This window comes from Balaenoptera borealis (genome assembly GCF_965194805.1).
Source record: "Balaenoptera borealis genome assembly, chromosome: 6".
NCBI lineage: Eukaryota > Metazoa > Chordata > Mammalia > Artiodactyla > Balaenopteridae > Balaenoptera > Balaenoptera borealis.
In genome coordinates, this window is record NC_138863.1 from 27,906,565 (window position 1) to 27,931,919 (window position 25,355).

At 38.0% G+C, this 25,355-nt stretch overlaps 1 protein-coding gene across 10 annotated transcripts in view; it reads right to left on the reverse strand.

Annotated features, from left to right (window-relative positions):
* The window catches only part of PIKFYVE (phosphoinositide kinase, FYVE-type zinc finger containing), a 76,637-nt gene extending 51,589 nt beyond the window's left edge, over positions 1-25,048 (reverse strand). For 3 of the 10 annotated variants that reach the window (XM_082396306.1, XM_082396305.1, XM_082396299.1), the window contains exons 1-8: positions 21,143-21,323; positions 19,405-19,554; positions 19,119-19,154; positions 16,257-16,375; positions 15,219-15,390; positions 9,402-9,609; positions 7,508-7,597; positions 725-863 (exon numbers count right to left, since the gene is read on the reverse strand). In XM_082396306.1, coding sequence (XP_082252432.1) covers positions 725-863; positions 7,508-7,597; positions 9,402-9,609; positions 15,219-15,390; positions 16,257-16,375; positions 19,119-19,154; positions 19,405-19,554; positions 21,143-21,314 — 1,086 coding nt within the window. In that variant the 5' untranslated portion in view covers positions 21,315-21,323. Of the gene's footprint in view, positions 1-724; positions 864-7,507; positions 7,598-9,401; positions 9,610-15,218; positions 15,391-16,256; positions 16,376-19,118; positions 19,155-19,404; positions 19,555-21,142; positions 21,324-23,485; positions 24,120-24,411; positions 24,818-24,839 lie in introns of those variants that run through there. The other 7 variants (XM_082396307.1, XM_082396301.1, XM_082396300.1 and 4 more) reach the window with 7 other exon arrangements.
* Between the last annotated feature and the right edge of the window lie 307 nt (positions 25,049-25,355).

Consider the following 25,355-nt stretch of genomic DNA (forward strand, 5'->3'; position numbering starts at 1 on the left):
GCCAGGTGAATTTCCTAGAGAAAGGCCATCAGGGAATTACTCCCTGCTCAAAAAAACCTCAACACTGCTCAGCACCTACAGGTTCAAATCTAAAACTTACAGAGACTGAATTCACCACCTTCCACCAAGTAGCCCCGAATAACTTTCCATTCTCATTGCCCACAGAACTGAACTTAATATCCCTCCCAACATCTCCCAATTAATAAACGTCACTTCAGTCCACAAAAAATGCCATGCTTATTCTCACCTCTATACCTTCTGAATTGTAAACCTGAGGACAGAAGCCATATCTTCCATTTCTTTAGTCACTCTTATGATTGAACACAGTATTTTACAAAGATAAATTCAATCAACAACTGATTACTACCTACTTAAACATATAATATTAAATGTCTGAAAAGTATTCCATGTGTATAAGAAACATGTTCCAAAGTTTAAACAGCAATCTGGGACCTAACTCAAAGTTAAGCTCTAGTATTATGTAGGCATCTGAATTCTGATTTTGCCAGATGAAAGCAGTCAAGAAAATATTAATGTAGCATATGAGCATGGAATGCTTGACCAATTTCAGGTCATCCTAATAAAAACTTAGCAAATTATTTCCTCTGTTTAATTTATATGATAACAGGCTATTTCATTTGTATTTGTCTTAAAAAAAAAATTAGTGAGATAAACATTCTTTATGCTCTAAAGTTGCAATGGGTCAAAGATACTGGACCGGTACCAGAAGAATTTTGCGTTCATCCTCAGTGGTCTCTGTCCTAACATATGTTCGGTTAGCCTGGGGACTGACAGATGTCTCATATGATGGTACCATGGGAGACCCAGATCGATCCAATGACAGGTTAGTAATGCTGGCTGATCTGGAAATAAAAACAGAAAGTGAAAACACAGTTGTAAATTCTTCATCAATAAACAGGATTATAATGAAAGTTCATTTTTAAATAAATGGTTACTTGCCAATGCTAAGGGCACTTTTAAAAGTAGTTATGATGGTTATATATGATACTATCATCGGGGAAGCTGGGACAGAAGTATCCAGAAATTCTCTGCACTATTATTTCCAACTTATATGTTAGTCTGTAATTATTTCAAATTAAGTTTAAAAGAAAGTCATTATGGACCTAAGTGTCCATCGACAGATGAATGGATAAAGAAGATGTGGCACATATATACAATGTAATATTACTCAGCCATAAAAAGAAATGAAATTGAGTTACTTGTAGTGAGGTGGATGGACCTAGAGTATGTCATACAGAGTGAAGTAAGTCAGAAGGAGAAAAACAAATACGGTATGCTAACACATATATATGGAATCTAAAAAAAAAAAAAAGAAAAAAAATGGTTCTGAAGAACCTAGGGGCAGGACAGGAATAAAGACGCAGAAGTAGAGAATGGACTTGAGGACACGGGGAGGGGGAAGGGTAAGCTGGGACGAAGTGAGAGAGTGGCATGGACATATATACACTACCAAATGTAAAATAGATAGCTAGTGGGAAGCAGCTGCATAGCACAGAGAGATCAGGTTGGTGCTTTGTGACCACCTAGAGGGGTGGGATAGGGAGGATGGGAGGGAGACGCAAGAGGGAGGAGATATGGGGATATATGTATATGTACAGCTGATTCAGTTTGTTATAAAGCAGAAACTAACACACCACTGTAAAGCAATTATACCCCAATAAAGATGTTAAAAAAAAAAAAGTCATTATGAAAAGACTACAGGAAAAAAATTATAGATGTAGTTCATACACCAGTAATATCTCAAAGGAAATAAATACTAACTCTTCTTAAAATGCTGAAAATTAGGGTGTTTTCTTTTTTTTAATTGGCGAATACAAAGCATCACAGTCTAAATGCAGAAATAATCTTGCAGATCAGGCATGGGAAATTATGGCCCACAATCCAAAAAGTTTTTGCATAACCACTGAACTAACAAGTTTTTTTTAAATTGAACATCTATAACATTCTGATGACAAGAAACACACTAATTTTGAACCCCAACTCAGCAAAATCATCCCCCAAAAAAGAATTCCTTTCTTCTCATTAGTAGACCTATGTTAAAAATATTGTCCTCAATTATTATTATATTTTGAATTTGATCGATAGAAAAAGTAGTGAAAATTTATTTCCTCTCTTGGTATATAAGTACTTACAAAATATCTTTTTTTTTTTAACATAGGAAAAAAATTGTATTTCTAAAGTTTACAGTCAATCATTAGGTAAGTGTAATATCAATAAGTTACCAGATAAGTGACTTGTAAATGGAATATCAATAGCAGCAAGCAAGCTTTTATTTATAAATAAATTTTAACTAGAAATTTAGTTAGCTTCTACATAGAAAAAATGAAACCCAATTTTAGCTTCTATATAAAGGATAAAAGGCAGAAGCATCTACAATGTGTTCAAGTCCCTCTCAGGATGTATTTTCCCTCATTTGGTCTCACAGAATCCTATTGAATAGGTACAACTAGATCCATTCTACAGATAAAGAAATCAAGAGTCAGAGATTAAGGAATCTGTCTAACTCAGCTAATAAATAACAGGACTGCCATTCAAACCAGGTCTCAATTGAAAACCTATGTTCTCCTAGCATAAAGATACTTTTAAAATAATTTAAGAAATTATTCACAGGTCTGTAACAGGTTTAGGCAAAAAAATCATTCTTAATAAGAAACCCTGGTATCAAAGAAATATAGTCTATAGACAAGACTTTTTAAGTAACCAGTTCTTCATGGGTTTTTTTTCCTCTTTTTTTTTTTTTTCTTCTTCATGACTTGGCATATTCTTTTAGTGAAAAGTTGCCACTATGTCTTATTCAACCAGTTAAAGTCTCTTGTCCAATATGTGCTTTATCCATGCATTCTTCTTCTCTAAAAGTCCATCATCCCTACACATATTCTGATATAGTGGCAATAAGAGTAAAAGAAAATTAGTCAATTTTGTTGTCAAATATTCAAATAAGTAGCCTAGTGGTAAGAATGTTAGCTAACATTTTATTTAGAGAAAGTACTCACTGACTAAATTACATCTTTCCTAAAGACATATATCAATATTAGCATTAATTCAAAACACACAGAGATATACTGTACATTAGCACAGCTATCTCTACATTTGTATATGTGCCAACAGAAATCTTGGAATTTGTCCCATCTTTTAAAAAATTGTCTTGACTTCACATTCTTCTAGTGCGTTCCCCTGCTTCAGTATAACAAAACTCGTCTCCAATTCTTCTTCCACTCTCGCCAGAACCCCGAACAACCCACTGAAATTGCCTATACCAATGTTATTGTTAAATCCCATAGTCAGTTTTTACTCTTCATCTCATTTGATGTATCAGCAGGATAACTCCCTCTTCCCTGAAATACAATACTTTCTTCACTTGGCTACTAAGACAACACACTCTCCTGACTCCCTTTCACCTTATCACTAGTCTCTCCTTCTCAGTCTCCTTTTCTGGTTCCTCTTCATTTCCCCAGTCTCAGTCCCTGGTCCTTAATTCCTCACTTTCCACACTCACTCTTTTGATGATCTTCACACAGGTTCATAGTTTTAAATACCATCCACATGATAACAACACCCAAGTTTATATCTCTGACTTGTACCCCTCTCCTGAACTCTAGATGTATATATCCAACTATTTGATATCTCAGTTGGATGTCTAGAAGGTATCTCAAATTCAACATGTCTAAATGTTCCTCCCCCTCTTCCCCATATCAATAAATGGCAACTCTGTCCTTTCAACTGCTCAGGCAGGAACAAGGCAAGGACGTCCTCTCAAGACTTATTTTCAAAATCATACTAGAAGCACTAGCTAATGTAATAAGAAAAGGAAATAAAAGGAATACAGAATGGGAAGGAAGAATTAAAACTGTTTTTCTTCACAGATGGCATGATCTTCTATGTAAAAATCTGAAAGAATCAACCAAAAAAACTCCCAGAACTATAGCAAGGTTGCATGATGCAAGGTTAATATACAAAAGTCAGTCACTTTCCTATATAACAGCAATGAATAAGTGAAGTTAAAAATCAAAACACATTACCATTTACATCAGCACCCAAAAAAAATGAAATACTTAGGTATAAATCTAACAAAATATATACAAGATCTGAATGAGGAAAACCACAAAACTCTGATGAAAGATATCAAAGAACTAAATTAATGGAGAAATAGTCATTGTTCATGGCTAGGAAGACTCAATATTGTCAAGGTGTCAGTTCTTCTCAACCTGATCTATAGATTCAATACAATCTCAATCAAAATCCCAGCAAGTTATTCTGTGGATATTGACAAACTGATTCTAAGGTTTATATGTTGAGGCAAAAGACCCAGAATAGCCAGCATAATACTGAAGGAGAAGAACAAAGTCAGAGGACTGACACAATCCAACTTTAAGACTTACCATAACGCTACAGTAACCAAGACAATGTGGTACTGGTGAAAGAACAAATAGATCAACGGAACAAAACAGAGAGCCCAGAAACAGATCCACATAAATATAGTCACTAATCTTTGATGAAGGAGCAAAGGCAATACAATGGAGCAAAGACAGTCTTTTCAACAAATGGTGCTGGAACAACTGGACATCCACATGCAAAAAAATTAACCTAGACACATACCTTCTACCTTTCTAAAAAATTAACTCAAAATGAATCACAGACCTAAATGTAAAACGTAAACTAACTCCCAGAAAATTACATAGGAGAAAATCTAGATGACCTAGGGTATGGAGATGACTTTTTAGATACAACACTAAAGCATCATCCATGAAAAAATTGATAAGCTGTACTTCATTAAAATTAAAAAATTATGCTCTGCAAAAGACAACAGCAAGAGAGTTAGCAGACAAGCCAGCGACTGGGAGAAAATATCTGCAAAAGACCCATTTGACGAAGGACGGTTATCCAAAATATACAAAGATCTCTTAAAACTCAACAATAAGAAAACTCAGTTAAAAAATGGGCCAAAGCCTAGACAGACACGTCACCAAAGAAGGTATACAGATGGAAAGGATGGAACCATATGAAAAGATGTTCAACATCACATCATTAGGGAAACGCAAATTATGAGATAACATTATACACCTATTAGAATGGCCAAAATCCAGAATACTGATGACACCAAATACTGCCAAGGATATGTAACAACAGAACTCCCATTCACTGTTGGTGGGAATGCAAAATAGTACAGCCATTTTAGAAGAGAGTTTGGCAGTTTCTCACAAAACTAAACATACTCTTAACCATAGGATCCAGTGATCACAATCCTTGGTATTTACCCAAATGAATGAAAAACATATCCATACGAAAACCTGCACATGGATGTTTGTGAAGCCTTATTCATAGTTGCCAAAACTTGGGAGCAACCAAGATGTCCTTCAGTAGGTGAGTGGATAAATATAACTGTGGTACTTCCAGACAATGGACTATTCCTCAGCACTAAAAAGAAATGAGTTATCGAGCCATAAAAACACATGAAAGAAACTAAAATGCATATTACTAAGTGAAAGGAATCAACCTGAAAAGATTATATACTGTATGACTCCAACTATATAACATTCTGGAAAAGGCAAAACTATGAAGACAGTAAAAAGATCAGTGGTTGCCATGGGTTGAGGCAGGGAGGGAGGGATCAATAAGCAGAGCACAGAGGATTTTTAAAACACTGAAACTATTCTGTACTTTACTATAATGGTGACTATATGTCATTACATATTTGTTTAAACCCACAAAACGTACAACACCAAGAGTGAACCCTAATGTAAGCTACAGACTTGGGTGATAATGCTGTGTCATTGTAGGTTCATCAGTTTTAACAACATACCTCTCTAGTGTGAGATGGTTATAGTGAGGGAGGTTGTGGGGAGCAGGGGTATATGGGAACTCTCTGTACTTTCCGGTCAATCCTGCTGTGAACCTAAAACTGCTCTACAAAGTGGAGTTTATAAATTTTTTTTTAAGTAAAGGATGATGATGTCTGCAACTTACTCTCAAATAGTCTAGAAAAAAAAGTAACAAAGCAAATGGGCAATATGTAAATTAGTGAACCTTAATGAAGAATATATGAAAATGTATTTTATTCTATTACTTGCAACTTTTTTGCAAGTATAAAATATTTTCAAAATAAATAAAAAATGAAACTCTACAACGGCTTCCCATCTCACTCATTAAATGACAAAGTCCTTACAATGAATTGTAAGAAGGTTCTACTCCTGGCACACAGGACTCTTTGTTATTCCCTGCCAGACATGTTCCCTCTCAGGAACCAGCAATTCCCTGTTTGTTTGGTAAACTCTTCTACAAAATTTCCACACGGCTTACTCCCTCACTTCCTCAAGTCTTTGCTTAAACGTCACCATCTCTGTGAGGTCTTCACTGACCACACTACTCAAAATTCCAACCTTGGGACTTCCTTGGTGGTCTAATGGTTAAGACGTCGCCTCCAATGCTGGGGGGAGGTGGGGAGGGGGAGAAGGGGGGGTTCGACCCCTGGTCAAGGAGCTAAGATTCCACACACCTCACCACCAAAAATCCGAAACATAAAACAGAAGCAATATTGTAACAAATTCAATCAAAGACTTTAAAAATGGTCCACATCAAAAAAAATCTAAAAAAAAAAAACCAAAATTCCAACCTCCTCCCCTATTCCTTATGTTTTCGTATGCTTTAAATTTTTGTTTATTTGATTCACTGTTATACAAGTACGTAGTTCGTAGGTACTTATTAATTACTTGTTGAAAGAATAAATTGAAAGTATGTTAAACCATGGTGAGTCAGATATCTTGTTCTTCAGGTTTATAACCACTTACCAACTGATTTTGTAATGACAGTATTTTTGGTGGGGAGGTGTGGATGTTAGTAACACCCTAGTAAGTTGAAAAGGAGAAGGAAGTGTGCAGGTATAGAACAGTTATGGGCTATTATTTCAAGGAATTTGGCTAAGAAAATAAATTGAGACTACAGATAACTAGAGGTAAAACAGAAAGGAGGGGTTTTGTTTGTTTGTTTGTTTTTAATAGGTAAGGCTTGAGCTTGTTTAAATGCAGACAGTAAGGAGTCAGCAGAGAGAAGTGAAAGATAAGGAACACTAATATGGTAACTAATAAAAACTGGTAAGGGATGAGAACCAGAACACAAGTGGAGAATCAGAAGTGAAGAGAAAAAGGATGAGCTGCAACTGTAATCAAGTTGGTAAGTGATGTTAAGAGTTGAGGACACCCTCGTCTGTTATCTCCCCTCTGCTGTGTAACTGAAGGAGAGGTCACCTGTTAAGCGTGAAGAAAGAAGGAATGAAGGTTCCGAGATCTGAAGCCAATAGACAATAGTAGAAAATGGCCACTGAGAGAATGCAAGTGACAGCTAACTAGCAAAAAGGAAACGACAGTTTAGTTCAGCTTTTAGAGCTAAGAAAGTGTATAACAATCAATCCCATCCATTTTATGTCTGTTCTTCTCATTACTATAAAAAAGAAAAACCAGACACAGAACAGTGCTTTCATTTGGCAGTTTACCTATTTCGAGCAGGAGATTTCCCAGCGTCCTCTTGAACAGACACAAGTCTTGTTGAAAGAGCAGTATTTGAGGAGTCTGGATGAATCAAACTATAAAGAAAATAAGAAAATACTGAGATGATTTAAGAGAGCTACAGGCAAATCCAATTTCAATAAAATGCTTTAACATTTAAAAGCAGGTTGTTTTTCTGCAATAATGAGCTTATGGGTCATTTTTGTTTTCTTCTTTTAGTTGAAGTGGAAATAGGATGGTTTTTGTCTTAAGGATATCAAATACCAAAAGAGTGATAAAGAGAGTTTATTAAGTATAATGGGTGTCAATGAAATAATAAAATTGGCTGTTTGAGTGACTTGTAGAACTCCTTCTCACATCACATATACAAGATTGAAGTGCTCTGAGGGGGGCCGGAATCCTGAGTTCAAATATTTTATTCTCAGTCCCCATAACTAGGTGGAATAGCACTGCAGAGTCACACAAACCTAGGTCCAAGTGCAGGCTCTACCTCTTACTAGCTGTGTGACCTTGGGCACGTTACTTAATCTCTCTGAACGTCAGCACCCACATCTGTCAAAAGGAGAAAGTAGTGCCTACCACAGAGATATGATGGCTAAAAGAGAATGAACATTAAACTATTAGCACAGAACCTAAAGTTATTCTGCCTTTGACATCTATCCGGCATCTCCCAGGAAGCTTTCAAACCTGGTTTGTTTTATTAAATCACACTTGCCAATTCTGGGCTCACACAACAGGGCCAGGCATCCACATGGCATTGCTTACTGAAGTAAGAAATGAAGAATCCCTCTCCTTTCTTTCTTGTTCATTAAATGCAGAGTCAATCTTCAAAACTTATAAAATATATGTAAGGTATAAAGAATCATGATGCCACAAACACCAATGCACCCATGGAGCAATTTAAGAAAAAGAACATTACCACCGACTTTGAAGTGCTTGTTCCCCTGACCCAATCCCATTCCCTTCCCTGCCCTCAATGAAACTACTGTTGTAAATTTTATATATATCATTCTCCTCCTTTTCTTTAAGTTTACCATGTTTGTATCCCTAGATAGTGTATCCATTTGTATATTTTTGAACTTTCTATAAATAATCACTGGCTGTATCATATGTGACTTTCTTTTCTCCTCCACATTATATCCCCGAGATTCATACATGTTGAATGTAGGTATAATTCATTCATTTTTTACTTTTGCCTAAATTCATTGGTTACCTATTAATTGCTCACTCCATTAAGAGGTAACTGAGAAAATAACAGAAAGATGCTAGTTAAAACTTCAAGCACTTTGACATGGTCATATGTGGTATGACGCATGAGAAAATTACCTAGCTAACGAAAAACAACCAGAAACTGATGAACCTAGGATTCTAATTCAAACGGTTCCAGGTAAACAAAGAGTAACATCCTCCACAACCAGACAGTGCAGCATATTTACACATACGAAAAAAGATGAAATGTTCCTCAGGAAGGGAAAAAACCTAATTTCATTTGCAAATATTATGAACACAAATCTTGGGAGGATCCTCCTTCTCAAAGAAGGCTACATTAGAAATTATTAATGGAAATAACTTCTGTTGTTTATTCAACAAATATTATCAGGATCATATATACGCCATACACTGTTCTTGGTGCCAGGTGTAGAAGAGCAAACAAGAAAAAGTCTCTCCTCTGGTGGAGCTAACATTCTAATTAGTCAACATTATCACTATCCATAAACATCTTCTTGTGATCCTTCCTAAGGCAAGCTGAGAAAAAAGGAGAAAACGGTGTATTTTCAGGAGACAATTCAGAGAAGTTAGATGTTAACTTAAAGCACCCTTAGGTCACAAGACTATCAGTATTTATCAAATATAAATAAAATTACATGTAAGTGACAGTACCTTTGCCAGGCAAAATCATCCTCTAAAAATATGTTGCGGCTGGCTTTTCTACTCCCTACAGGTGTTCGGGGTTCACTCGGATCAAGTACAGACACAGAGGAAGCAGAATCTGAAAGAGCATTCAAGTCTTCACCAATGGAATTACTGTCTGTGGAATGAGCATAACTTAAGGCTATTTTTCTACAGTATGTACAGGCTCGGAGGTCCCCTAGGAGGAAAAAAAAAAAGAAAATTAAGTAAAAGATAACTAATATATTACTTACCAGAACATATTAAACCCTTGGGTTAATAGTTAATCTAATAACAGAAACCATCCTCAAGTAAAGACTACCAAAAAAGACATCTTTTAAAAGTGAAGTAACTTTGTTAGCTCTGTTATATATTTTAAAAACCATCATTATGCAAAATCCATCCAGGTATCCAAATTACCTCAAATATTTATAACAAGAAAATATGACTCAAGGTACTAGAAAACTGCTAAAAGAATATTCCTCAAGGTTCCAAAAGTGAAGTAAGGGATCTATCAGAGACAGGAGGTTCAAGAAAAAAAAATTTTTTAATTGAGTACATAAATCAACACAAATAGAAGTAACACTTTTTCCCTAAATAACAAGTAAGGAAGAAAATGTCATTTAGTTATCTATATGAAGCCATGAAGAGTGGCCTCCACAAGGGGGCACAGTTTTAAAAACAAACTAACAAAATTGGCTTACAAGCAATATGAAATATGGGGGGGAAGTATAAAGGAAATTCTTATAGTGAAAGTAAGGGTGGAAATGAAATATTCTCGGGAAGACAAAAAATAAGGCTATTTAATAATTTTAAATGTATTTTTTTTCAGGATGCAGTCCTGCCCAAATGTAAGTTTTCATTTCTACCCTCTTTTTCTGTAACAATTTTTTGTGTGATTCTATAACAATTTAGTGTACTAAAAAAGGAGGTAAGATAATTAAACTTTACTAATAACATGTTATGTAACAATTCTACTTTAATTCTTTTTACCATTAACACTAGAGAACTGAAGTGACATGAACAAAAGACTTCTGAAAGTCAACTGTACTGCGTTTTTACCATAATTACTACCAAGTACAATAAAGGGTCTTTTATTTTTCATTTTAAGACAACTATTACATAGTACTCAGCTTTATTAAATTATGCATGTATTTTAAGCAAAATTAAATATCACTTGTTGTGTTACTCATTTCTAACACCATGATTCAACAGATGAATCTAAAGAACGATATCTCCAATCAAGAGCCCCCCCAAAAAGTTGAATTCCAGTCCAGGATAAATGAGAGTGCTAGGACATACCACCACTGGCTGACCAAAGTAGAACTGTAGTAAGGAGATGAAATTACTTCCTGCAGAAAGGTCTTTAAGTTGCCATAACAAAGGCTTGGTTCTTACACTGTAAAGGAAATCTCCCTTCATCGTTCAGCTATTAGAATGAAAATGATCAGATCAATAAAGGGAGCCAACCCTGACCAGAAAAGTTTTCATTTCCTGAAGAATCCTCACCAGCAAGGGCCTACTGAGCGCATGCCTAAATTAAAGGACGTGGTATAAAGGTCGATGAGACACAGCCCTGCCATCAAAGAACTCAGTCCACTGGAGACAAGAGACACATACAATCAGAAAGTTGCATGGCAGATACAGAGATAGCACTGCTACACCACTATAACTTCACATTCATTAATCTGTTTCTATGTGCCTAGGTATTCTAGGTATTTATTCGGGGCCTGGATATACAATTGTGTCCAGAATTCATTGTCCCATGTGCAATGGTTAACTTTATGTGACAACTTGGCAAGACTGATTATTTGGTCCAACAATAGTTTAGCTGTTACTGTGAAGGTTTTTTTTTTTTTAAGATATGATTAACATTTACCATCTGTTGACTTTAACCAGATTACCCTCCATAATATGGATGGATCTCATCCAATCATTTGAAGGCCTTATGATCAAAGACTGAGGATTCTTAAAAAAAAAAAAAAATTCTGTCTCAAGTCTTATTTATTTATTTATTTTTGGCTGTGTTGGGTCTTCGTTGCTGCGCGCGGGCTTTCTCTAGTTGTGGCGAGCGGGGGCTACTCTTTGTTGTGGTGCACAGGCTTCTCATTGCGGTGGCTTCTCTTGCTGCAGAGCACGGGCTCTAGGCACGCGGGCTTCAGTAGTTGTGGTTCACAGGCTCTAGAGCTCAGGCTCAGTAGTTGTGGCGCACGGGCTTAGTTGCTCTGCGGCATGTGGGATCTTCCACAACAGGGATCGAACCCGTGTGCCCTGAATTGGCAGGCGGACTCTTAACCACTGCGCCACCAGGGAAGCCCTGTCTCAAGTCTTTAAGACAGAAATTCTGCCTCAGTTTCCAGCCCGCTGGCCTATCCTAAGAATTTCAGACTTGCCAGCTCCCTTAATCACTTGAGCCAATTCCTTAAAATAAATCTTTCTTTCTATATAAATGTGTGTGTGCTGGGGGGGTGTGGGGGGGGCGTAAATACCCTATTAGTTCTGTTTCTCTGGAGAACCCTAATACAAATTTTGGTACCAAGAGAAGTTCTAGAGCAACAAAATCTTAAGGTTGAATTTTCTGAATTGGTTTTTGGGTTTCTGGAATTGGTTCTCTAATTAGATTTAAAGGCAATAAGTACTCTATTCCCAGTAGTAAAGAGAATGCTGATAGTCCACGGTGTGATGGGGCAACAGAGTCACGTAAAGTATCACCTATGGATACTCCTAATCAAATACTTATAAGAGGCAAAGACCTGATTGACCATGTACTGCACATCTTAGGACATTTTTGTCAAACTAATGAGTATGAGATTAGCTGCTCCTAATTGCACTGGACAAAAGGGGAAAAGAATGACATCAGGAATTCAGATTCCCAGCTCAAGAACTGTACAATGTACCTGAAAGTGTCTATGTCTTCCCTGAAAGAAACCATATACAGCTGCAGAGCTGAGATTGCTGCAAATCAAACCAAGAGTCTCATCATGCAAGTGACTGAACCACAACACACACTGAATCACTTAACCTTACAGTGCATCTATTAAAGTTAGGGCATCGATTAGAAAGGAATGAGATCCTGAAAACTGGAAGGGGATATTTGGGGAAGCTGGGAACACTGAACTGCCAACTTCTACTTAGTCTTCTTTGCGAGTAGAAGTAGCCTTTCCACCCTGTCTGAGATTAACCCTGCTTTGCCTGAGAAATTCACAACGGCCTCCCATGAGTTAGCTGCCTTGCAAGACCTTGCTTATTCTCCTCAGGACCCACTCCCACTACCCTCTTTGCTTCTAGGCCTGTAAGACTCAGGTCCCCTGAAAGGAGAGTTATAAAGTGTGACCCATGAGGAAGTACACTACATTCCAAAAGAACTACATGATTTTTCCAATTTAGACAAACAGAAACCCAGGGAATACGTGTGGGAATGGCTACCAAGGGTATAGAATAATACTGGAAAGAACATAAAGTCAGATCAAACTGGATCTATTGATATGGACCCACTAAGCAGAGATTCTGGATTTAATGTTATAGCTCAAGGTGTTCAAAGGGGCTCTAACAGTCTGGTTAATTGGTTGGTTGGCTAAAACATGGACCAAAAGTGTCCTATACTAAATGAAGTTGAAATGCCAGAATTACCCTGGAATGCTATAAAGGAAGGGATCCAAAAGCTTAGGGAGACTGTTAAGAGCAGATTTACCAAGTAAGATCTGCTCACTTGCCCCAGGAGGATCCAGGGGACATACCTTTCACCATGACTATGAGAAAAAAAATTTGTGAGGGGAGCCCCAGCATCCCTGTAGAGCTTTGCAGTCACCCATTATAGTGGGAACTGCTGGTGCTGAACTGGGTAATCTAAACACACTGGGGACCACTGGATCCCAGGCTGGCAGGGGCAGAGTGGTGGCATTTAATCACCAAAGACAAGGTAGGCATGTTACCAGAACAGACATCAGAGTCAAAGCTGTAAGCAGAATAGTGTAACATATACAGAGATCTATGACACATCTCATCATGGTGTTCCTAAAAGTAAATGGGCAGTCTTCTAAACTCTTACTGAATTTGTATAAGAAAAAGAGTTCTAGATCAAGTGAACAAAACTCAAACTTGAATCAAAAAGAGTCATGACCCCTCAACCAATTCTCAGACTTAAGCCATTTACAGACCCAGAATTCCTTGAATGAAGGGAGGCTGGGTCACCTTGAGGAAGGACCCCACTACACTGCCAAAAAATGTATACTGTTTATCTTCCTAAAAGGCTTCCCGAAAGGACCTATAGCCTTTCACCAGAGTGACAGTGCACTGAGAAAAAGGTAACAGTCAAACTTTTAGGAGATGACTGGACTTTGGCACTGAATTAACACTAATTCCAAGAGGCTCAAAATGTTACTATAGTTTCAAGTCACAGCAGGGGCTTACAGAGGTCAGGTGATCAACAGAGTTCCAGCTTAGGTCCATCTTACAGCGGGTTCAGTGAGTCCCCGAACCCATTTGTGGTTATCCCTCAGTTCTAGAATATATAATTGGAATAGACATAGTCAGCAAATGACAAAATCCCTACATTTGTTCCTGACCTGTGGAATGAGGGCTATTATGGTAGTTCTGGCCTCCAGAACTGTGAGACAACAAATTTCTGTCTGTCCTAAGCCACTCAGTTTGTGGTATTTTGTTAAGAAAGCCCTAGTGAATCCATACACCAACCATATTAACAAGACAGGATTTTATCCTAAAGGTAATGAGAACTCTGAAAGGGTTTTACGCAAGGGAATTTGACATGATCAAATTAGCATTTAACAAGATACTGACTAGAGTATGAAAAATGAATTCGAGATAGGGAAAAACTAAAGGTAAAAAAATCTTTTAAAGGCTGCAGCCATAATCTGGATGAAAGATAACTGGGGTCTGAACTCTGAAGCAGTTTAGGTTAAAAAAAAAAAATCTTTTTTTTTAAAGTGAGTAAGGCCAAAAGGAAGATCTACATGATAATAAAAATAACATGAGAGAGATACTAAGTGTTCTCGGACTTCCCTGGTGGTTCAGTGGCTAAGACTCTGCGCTCCCAATGCAGGGGGCCTGGGTTCAATCCCTGGTCAGGGAACTAGATCCCACATGCCGCAACTAAGAGTTCACATGCCGCAGCTAAAGATCCCGCATGCCGCAACTAAAGACCTGGCACAGCCAAAATAAATAAATAAATATTTTTTTAAAATTATATATATATATATATATATATACACACACACATATATACACACACACACATATATATATACACACACATATATATACTTTAAAAAAAAGAGAAGTGTTCTCTTTTTGGTAACTTCTGCCCACCTTCTACTTCCATTCCCTAATCACTACACACACCGTTTAGTTTTTTTCGGCTTCAAGAAATAATTTTAAATCTCTATATTACTAAAATTTAGGGAAGAATATGAGTAAATGCAATTTGTTAAAGCACACTGTCATATAACTCAAGGAATATCTGTATTTTGTAAAATAAAAACTCTCATAATAATATAAATTAGTGATCATTCCAACCAACTTGTCTAATAAACATTAACGGTCCCATGGTTTTTTGGTAGCATCTATGATACACTGTCTTTTACTCATGTTATTTATGAATATCCCCATCTACTTTATTATTTGACTATAAGGTCCTTAAAAGCAAAGCCATGTCTCCCTCATGTTTGTACCCCCCATAACTCACAAATGATGTCCAAAATTTAAAAAATGACTTAACATGGGTACTGTATTATAACTATCTTATTGTTATGACCTTTAAAAATTGTAAACTTGTCAATACAGCTCATTTACCTGTATAACCCATAAATTTTCCAGGGATTTCTTGATTGCAGCAACGACTGCAGAAAATCTGCCCACACAGTCGGCAGTGGTGTCTGCGCCTAAAAGTGGTAAATTTCTCATTACAGTCATAGCACTCTTTACACTGGCTATCTGGCATCCAGTATTGCTTCAGGTCACTATCCTGTAACAATAAAAATGTGTGAAGGCTTCTTGAAACTACTGATTATTAAAATGCAATGGCAAATGCAATGCTAATCAAAATCCTAGATTTCTTTTGCAGAAATTAACAAGCTATTTCTAAAATTCATATGGGAATGCAACAGGTCAAAATGACCAAAACAATCTTGAAGCAGAATAAACTGAAGGACGTATAATGTCAGCCATTAAGATTTATTCCAAAGCTACAGTAATTTTAGACAGAGTATTAGTGGAAGGAAAAAATGGAGCTGTGGAAGAAAAAGGAGAGCCCTGGACATATATGGACTCACCCTCATACATATAAGTGGATTTCTGACAAGATCTGTAATGCAGTCAGTGAAGGGTGGTCTTTAAAAAAAAAATGGTGCTGGGACTTTCCCAGTGGTTAAGACTCTGAGCTTCCGCTGCAGGAGACACGGGTTCGATCCGTGGTCCAGGAACTAAGATCCCGCATGCCGTGTGGCACAGCCAATAAATAAATAAATAAATAAATTTTAAAAATTTAAAAAATGGTGCTGTGTCCAACTGGACATCCATGGGGAAAAAAATGAATCTTGATCCATATACTTCACACAAATAATAAAGCTTCTTAAAGAAACTATGGGAGAATATTTACTACCCTGGGCTAGAAAAACATTTCTTAAACAGAACACAAAAAGCACAATCCATAAAATGAAAAAAATTGATAAATTAAAATTAGGAACTTATGAGTAAAATATATGGTGTCCACAGGTGAAGTTAGTATTAACTGAACTTTCTTTCAAGTGGCATTGTACCATTTTTAGTGAGTACCGCATGGTCCCCATGTAAGTGCTTAAAAAGTAATCTTCTAAAGCCTCTAGACAGTACCTGGCTCTTCCCCTCCATGATTTCCTTGAGGCGTTTTAATACTGTGCTGAGGCTTCGGAGCTGAACAGCTGTACGAGGGTCATGACCTCCAAAGGCAGGTTCTGCCTTCCTTCTGGTATCTGAGTCAGATTTACAAAACAAAACAAAACAAAAAACTACCTTAATAGTCTCTAGTACCAATGCAAAGTACCTCTTATTTTTAGCATATATCAATACTTACGTTCTCCCAGCCAGTGACACAGACTGAAAGTTAAAACTAGTCTCTATAAGGGTAAGAGGCTGTTGAAAGTGTTTCTTATTACCATGTGAAACACTGCTTCACAAGCAAATGAGGGCTACCTGAGACAAACACTGTCTGAGACCACTGATGATTTTAAGGCCTGGATGGGAGCATCACTTAACATGGCCCAAAATTCATTAATGATTTCTTGGGCCCTTCGGTCCTGCTAGAAATACCTGCGAGAAATTTAACAGAAGGAAAAGCAATTCCCGTGTGTTATCCTAGCCCAGTCTCTACAGTCAAACAGGTCAGCGACAGGGTTGAACAGTTCAGTTCAGTCTGCAGACCACAAACCCAAAGGCTCGTGGAGTAGATCATCAGAAAGGAGTTTAATAGCCAACCCCATAGTCTGACAGACTTCAGAACATCCAGGATGGTAATTTATCCACAAACTTCCCTTCACCAATGTCCAAGCAGACTTCTCTTCCCCAGAGAATTGCTAGAACCCCAATGCTACCCTTCCCTGCCACCTCCCTACTCCTACAGTTCCAAACTAGACGGGATCACTTGCTCTTGAAACAGCAATACTGAAGCCAGTCCTGTCAATAATAAAACACGCCCATGTTCCAGCTTTGTGTCCACCAAAGCTGTCATGTATCATTTCCTTATTTTAGAGCAAGATTACAACTGAAGTTTCTACCTATTCCTGGCTCCAGCAGTTATTAAACCTAAGGATGAAGTAGAGGTGGCTTGACAAAAAGGATGAACATCCTTATTAGCTTAAACTCATTACCCTAATAACCTATGGTAAAGCAAGATGGAAAATAGCCCTCTCTAAATCCTTCCCAAACTCACTTGTTTGCTAGATTAGATTTAGGCGTTCTTTGTTTTGGTTGAGTGGGAAAGAAAAGATTACAAAAAATGTGAAATTGGTATCTAAATCTAAATTGACGAAGAACTTTCCAAGATATTAATTACGGAAATAATTATCTAAACAGCACCTATGTTAGAAAACTTTGAAAACTCTATCTTTCTATAAATAATATCTTAATTTCAGCAGATACCTCAGATGTGTTATTACTAGAATAAAAATGTATGTGTATTAGAATGACCAAATTGTTCTTGAGTCTCTATGATAAACCAACTCTCCATGATTTACAAATTGAAAAAGGAGACAGACGAAGCTGTTAGAACAGTAAGGCTGTGCTCCCATGCACAGGCAACAATTAATTGTGAAGCCCCTTGCATTTAGCCACGTAGGAGTACGAGAAAGTAAAAACAGCATCATCCACAGAAAAAGCAGGAGCAAGACTGTTCCTGGAACCAACAGATGATGGTTTCATCATGGATGAAGATGAAAGAAACATGAGAGAAAATCTGGTCTAGCACTCTGCCCTCAAGCAAATCATCTTAGTTGCTTCCCTTGTAAAATGAATATTAGAAAATTAAATAACTTCCCAAGGTCACAGAGCTAGTAGATTGTGGAATCACAGCCTTTTAGTAGGAAAAGATTGGTAAAACAGTCCCAGGCTTGTGAAACTCAAATGCCTCTAGCAGCTAAGGCAGAATCAAAGAATCAAGTGGACTTGATAAAAGACAGTAAGGAATGGTGGGGATTGCAGCAAACTAGACATTACAAGCTCCACCTAGTGATATTTAAATTCAAGTTTATCAAAACACCAAGGCAAGGTTTGGTAGGCTGTCAGTTTGTAACCCCTAAATGATTAGATTCTAGTCCAACTCCTCAATTTTATAAACAAAGAAATCCTATGCTTGACTCAGTATAGGATTTAGTCAAAAGAGCTCCCTTAACAAAAATAGGAGTGTTGCCACAGGCCAGGTTCAAGAGCTAAGGAGAGTTTAAGGTTAAAAGTGGGGATGGTCTCTTCCCTCCATCCGTTTGGAGTAAAGAGCTCACTTCTCTCTCTCCCCCTTCCTACCTTCTGATTCTTCCTTCCAAACAGCTGACATGACCCAGGCTGAGTCCCTTTGCCCTGGGAAACCTACAGAGGTGATACAGCCAGCTCCGCTCCAGTCCTTAGCGTGAAACTCTTCTTCTGCTTGGTTTCTCCTTCTCCTCTGAAGAAGGTTCTGAGCCAAGTCTCAACTAGCAATAAAATATCCTTCTGCCAACAACCATCACCTGTGCCTGCCTACTTTTCACTCGAAGACCTCATGGGGAAGACTGGCCAGACAAGGCAGGATCTGACATTCACGGACACCTGATTTCCAATGCTACATTCCTTTCCCTCTCTTACGCTACCTCTCATTGCCTTTCTCCTGTCACCTTGAGTTGGGCAAACCACTGCACTGAGTTTAATAATCTAACAGAAATAAAACATAAAAGAACTCACTTTATCTAGTCTGTGGATTCAGGCTGATCCCAGTCTGTACTCAACAGAACAGCATGAAAATGAAGGACATGACCACATAGCAGACCAGGATGGAGAACAAACAGGCAAGAGGAGCTCAGCTTATCCAGCCACACTGACAGTTTGCACCCCGACAAGGACAGAAGGCCAAGAGCAAGTGGCAGCCCACTAATGGAAATGAGAGACTTCTGCAGCCAGAGGCATGCACATCACATTACACTGGCCACCCCAAGAAGAGATGCAGCAGTCAGTCACAAAGTTGAAACTAACCTGTGTTCTCCTGGGGGTGTCGCAAACTGTCCTCTGCTGAAACCCAAGCAAGTAATTAATCAAAAAACAGTCAAAGAAAGCTCTGCCTTGCCTAAAGTTTAATGAAATGTTTAAGAACTCTTGTTTAGGTATCAACAGTTATCCAGGTAACAGTTTCATTAATTCTTAAGAGCACCTGACTATTCCAAATAGCAAAAAAGTTAAGTCAATAAACAACCTGCAAAACACAATGACTGTGGGAAAAGTCTAATACACAGAGAGGAATGAAACGAGAACAGTGTCATACCTAACACTGAAGATCGCCGCTGGAGCTCCTCATTAAGCTGTTTTTTATAAGGTGTAGGTGATCTCACAGATTGTGTCCTTGAAGGGAGCTGAGGGCTGGGCCAACTTCCACTCAGAGACTGTTGCTCTCCCTGAGCCCCTTCTCCTCTCTCTGCAGCAAACAAAAGCTTGGAATTATTGGAAAAACTAAGACTCAGAGTTCAGCAAAGAGAAGGAAATAGATGAGAATTTTTTAGGAAAGAATGTGTACTTGTATTACATGCCTAAGTAAAAATTAGGTTTTTCTTAAAGAAAAAAGAGAGAGAAATTCAAAGAAGGTGGCAAAGTTACATCCTTGGTATATGTGACCTTCAGTTTGTTTCACTTTTTTTTTTTTTTTTTTTTAAATATTTATTTATTTGGCTGAGCCGGGTCTTGGTTGCAGCATGTGGGATCTAGTTCCCTGACCAGGAATCGAACCCAGGCCCCCTGCACTGGGATCATGGAGTCTTAACCACTGGACCACCAGGGAAGTCCCTGTTTTACTTTTCATTAGAAATTTCTTGAGCATATTTAAGGAAACAGAATGCAAGCTCCACAAGAAGGCAGTGATTTTTTTTTTGTTGTTCCGCTTTATTTATGGGATAGATCCCTTGTACTATTAAAATAGTGCCCAGTGGATAGTAGGTGCTCAATAAATATATGCTAAATAAAAAGACTACTGTCATTTAATGGCTAAATGTAACGTATCCTAGACAGGATCCTGGAACAGAAAAAGGACATTCAGTAGAAACTGAAGAAATATGAATAAAATACGTACTTCAGTTACTAATAATGTATCAATAATAGTTCATTAATTGTAATAAACGTACTCTACCAATGTAAGATGTTAATAACACAGGAAACTGGGTGTAGGGGTATATGAAAACTTCCTGTATTATTTTCCTAATTTTTCCATAAATCTAAAACTATTCTAAAAAATAAGATTGTTGCAGTTTCCTTAAAAAAAAAAAAAAAGATTATTGTCTTCAAAATGGACTAACAGGTTTTACAGAGCTTTAAACATGACTGCTAATAAAAGTCAGTTAATACTATTAAAATTTCTACTGAGTTAATTAAACTATTAACCCCCAAATCCGTTACAACTAGAGGGATTACTTTCTAACACATTTCAAACAATACAGGCAAATATAAAGCAAAAGATGTAGGCCATGTTTTTTTTTTTTTAATTCTTCTAACAAGTAAAAAATATATTACTTAAAAAGAGCTCATTTTAAAATTATCTTTTCATTTGGTGTCATTAAATGTATACCTTAACAGATCAACAACAAGCCTGCTGACAGCTTTCAATTTTTGAAAAATATGAACCCTTCCTCCCATGTGCTGGTCCTTTAGTTTCATTGCTTTAATTAAAATCTTTTGGCTATTAACCCCTAAAAGAGAAGAGTCCATTCTATGAACTTAAGAAAACTGAGATATATAAAGAAAGGAAAAAAAAGGAATGCTAACTTCTCTTTAAAAAGAGACCCCCTTTTAACATTTAGTTTTCAATTCTGATCTTCAGTTGCCAATAATTAATAAGATTAAAGTGAAAATTCTAGCTTTCTCTTCTTATGCAGTTAACCCCAGTGACCTATGATTATAAAGCTACCTCCTTGTTAATATTTCACTTTCTTGCAAAGACACAGCATGAAAGCTGAACAAGAGAATTTCAGAGAATCAAGATGGTAGGGGCTCTGATCTTTAAGAATAAGTCTTACCTTTGTTAAATCGAAAGAGATTTACAAAAGAACTATACGCTGATTTAAAAGGAGGTTCGTCCTGATCAGGAGTCAAAGGTTTGAAGTGTGTGAGATGAGAAGGACTAGTAGGAGATCGAGGCAAATCATTAGCAGAGTCCAATGTAGGGGAAGTCTTATCATCTGTGGCCATTTCATGAGTCTAGTAAACAAAAGAAATAAGCAAAAGTAAGTTCCTCAGGAAGCCCAAAGGTTGATTCCAAACAGCATCCAAATATCTAGAAATCTGACTTCAAAAATTCAGACCTAAAAAAACCAATGAGTAAATAAATCTAGTTCAGCATACACTCCAAATTAAGACTTGAAAACACTGAAGTCTAGATCATAAGGAAGAGTCTCAATTACCTAAAACTAGGAACATATAGTCAATCTCATTTTCAAAATTACTATTCAAATACAGAAAAATACAAAAATTATTAAAACTTTGAAGGCATAAATGTGAGCAGGCAAAAAGGAAAAAAGAGGATTTTCACATGATTTATATAGTTTTCATTTTAAGATTTTTTTTGAAAAAATAGCTTTTTAAAGGGGAAAACTGGTTTTACACAAGCATACAAATTCCTCAAAGTTTTATTTTACTTATTTCAATGTTTTCTTTCAAAAAAATATAAAAAATGAATATTTCCAAGAACAGGAAATGAAACAGTCATCCCTTAACGACATTTCTATATAACCTCAAAAGTTACCTCAAACTATGCCTCATCACCTATAAGAACTATCCAAATCAACAAGCTGATTGATCCCCATCATATGTCCTCCTAGGCACAGGAGCCTGGTTTTTCTCCTTTTAAGCCTAAATTCATAGGCATTAAAATGAAGATCTTAAAGGGCTTTTTTTTTTAAATAACCAAAAATTATAATTCAACCAAAGCTGTAAAGCTAACCACATCACCAGATGCAGGTAACAGAAAAGCACTGATGTCTATTTTCTGCCATATTGATTAATACTTCAAAGAGAAGACCATGAATTACGCATAACTCATTAAAATGCTATAGCTTGTAATCTAATTTATATTTACAAGGAGGACACTACACTCTTACAAAATGCTTTTCACTTTCAAAATCCTATCTACCATCTCATTTCATTTTTATAAAAGCCTGAAAGATACAGAGCTGGGCTTATTACCACATTTTACCTCTGAAGCAACCAACGTACACTGAACCTAAAACAACTTTCTCGAGGGTCACATAGCTAGTCAGTGGTAGAGCTGTAACTAGATGCCAAGTTTTACCCCAGAATTACTCTTTATTTTTTCCTGAGGGCAGCATTTTATTTAATTACTTCTTCTTTCAATTAAAGAGATATCTCGAGTTTGCATTGGTTTTGGAGGCAGACACTCTTGGTTTCAAATTCTGACTCTGAAATATCTTAGCTGAGTAAATTTGGGTAAGAGCCCTGTGAGATATGTATTACCATCTTCATTTTACATAGTGGAAACTGAGGCTTAGGGTGATTAAGTGGGACGGTATATGTGAAGCACGTTTAGCAGAGTGCTTGCCCATAAAAGGCACAGAATTAGTCTTTAGAGCAAAATTATCTTGTAGCTCTTCCCAGACTTTCAATTCTGGCCTACCTGAATTCTAACTACTCAGGACACTGCCAAATTAAAATTTTAATTGATTATTAATTAAACAAAGCAAAAATAAAAGCACTGATGAGGAGAATGTTGGCAACAAATGTTTATTGGAATGGAGGGAGCGGGAAGAAAAAGAGGAAGGAGAAGAGGAAGGGGCAGAGGACGAAGAGGAGGAAGGGGGGAGGAGGAGGGGGAGAACAGGAAGAAGGAAAGAGGGAAAGGACACGTCCTTCTAAAGTGTCTTGACAACCCATATTCCAGCATAAAGGATTGGGAAATCAGCTGGTGATTGATCAAGTGTAAACTCAAAAAGGTAAAAAGAGGAAAAAAAAAAAAAAAAAGAGGGTTCTGGAGAGAAAGAATAATGTGACAGCAGTAACAACCTGAAGGCCTCAGAGAACATCCTACATTCTACTTTGACGCAAGTTAACATGAGAAGGAGAGTTAGCAACCTTCCTAAAGTCTTAGCATCACACCTAAGGGTCACCCATGCAGAAACTTTTATTAGGTTCTGAAGATGTGAGGATAAAAATTACCATGCAAACACTCACCAGTGTAGTTTCTAAAACAATACAATCACACAGGGTGAATATTAATAACTACATAATAATACCAGGACCCTGAAAAAACTTACAACTCTTATTCTGTGGTAGCTTAATAACTAACTGTCTGTGATATAAACTAGGATGCTTTCCTATCTGAGAGGTAATTAGAAGCATTCACTTACTCATTCAAAGACCTCTCATGTATCACCAGCACTTTGCCTCTTCTCACTTGAATGCGACTAGTATATGCAGACCCACTCAGCACTATCAAAAGGCTTGTCAGGAATTGAAATTTAGAAAATAAGCCTGCTCTACCAGCCAAACCAAAATTTTAGCGAACAGAAAAATGCAAGTATCAGTTCAGTCATTTCTAAGTACAGTGTTTTGTTTTTTTTTTAATACTCAAAATATATCTAACAATGCAGGACAACTGAATACTAGAAATGTTAGTTTCCATCTACAAAGATTTTTTTGTTCAATTTTTGATCGACATACCAACAGATGGAGGTTTTCTAAAGGAAAACCATATGATCCATATTATTCTTCCCAGAAAGAAGAAAAAGAGAGGACACAGGAAAGCAGTCTTGCTCTGCAAAGGAAACTTAACCTGCCCTTCTTTGTCACAAACTCGAATCTAATCGAAAGGAACTAAGAAACTTTTATGTAAGAATCCTGATAGTGGGAGTGCCAAAAATCAAGACTCAAATAAATCAGAAATAAGACACTACAATATACCAAGAGACCACCTCTATTGTCAATATCGGAGTAGTTTTACAAAAGGATGCACTGAATCAGTACGGGATAATATAATAAATACACTCACCAGATAAACAGGAATAACTGGACTAATACAGAATTCCAGCATTTCTCGTATTTCTTGAATGCCTTAACAGTGACTTCTACATAGAACAGAAGGCCCCTAATTCCTAAAAATATTCCATTCTCATCCTTTTGTTGAGAACGTTCTAAACAAGGGGAAAATACTAACTGGGAAATCAAGTCTTCTCCTCAAGAGACTTTGAAACATAAGTACACATGGAATAGCCTCAAAGAGCAGAGGCAAGCATTTAAGGAGGTATATACATATTTGAAACCCCACTACCGGTACCGTTTCTGCAGACGAGGAACTTTCTTGTCCAGCCTACGCATACACCTCCGAAACACAGGCTCAGAGCTTATCCATCAGAGGGAGGAGGAGCTGGACTATGCATCTCCGAAATAAGTTCAAGTACACGGGACAAGAGAGGAGCAAGAGAACTTCAAATGCTTCCAAGGAAACCTCTTCCAGAACAGCCCCACCCGGCTCCCTTCCCCACTCGCCAGACAAGCGGCAGCCGGGGAATCAAGGGAGCCGCCTGAATGCGGGCACAGGTTCTCTGCCCTTCCTTGCCCAGCCTCGGCCGCAGCCGCGGCTGCAAAGCCCCAGCTCTCGCCTTCACTTCAGACTTCCCCTCCGCTCCGGCCCCAAAGCTTCCTAAACCCGCCTTCTTCACCACTCTCAGGCCCAGCCGGCCGCGCGCCATCCCCCTCCCTTACCTGCGCCTCCCGCCGCGGCCCCGCCGGCCACCCTCCACCCCAGACCCCGCTTCACCGGGTCCAAGCTCAGGAAGGCAGCTTCAGAGCCCAGTGCCGCGGTTCTCAGGCAGCCGACGGTTACGGCAGAAGGCAAAGCTGCTTACATGGTTGCTGCAGCTTCTCTCGTCCGCCACCCCCCCAGGCTCCGCCCTCTGTTCCTCCTCCCCTCCAATCCGTAACTCTCCCGGGCGCCGGCTCCGCCCTCCCTGCTCCGCCCGCACGACGTTCGGATCAGACGCTCAGGCAGAAGGAGTCGAGCCCAGATAGAGTCGTGCTCGACACCTTGACCAAGATTAGGCCGCCTCAGCCTTCCTAGAGGAAGCCACGGCGACTGCGCGCGTGAGCGTCAAGTGTCCGGGTCACGGGATGGGTGCTGGCTGGACTGCGGTTACCGTATGTGCCCGACGATATGGGCACTCATAATATGTTACAGCGCTCAGCGTTCTTACGGACTGACATTCACTTGCGTAACACTTG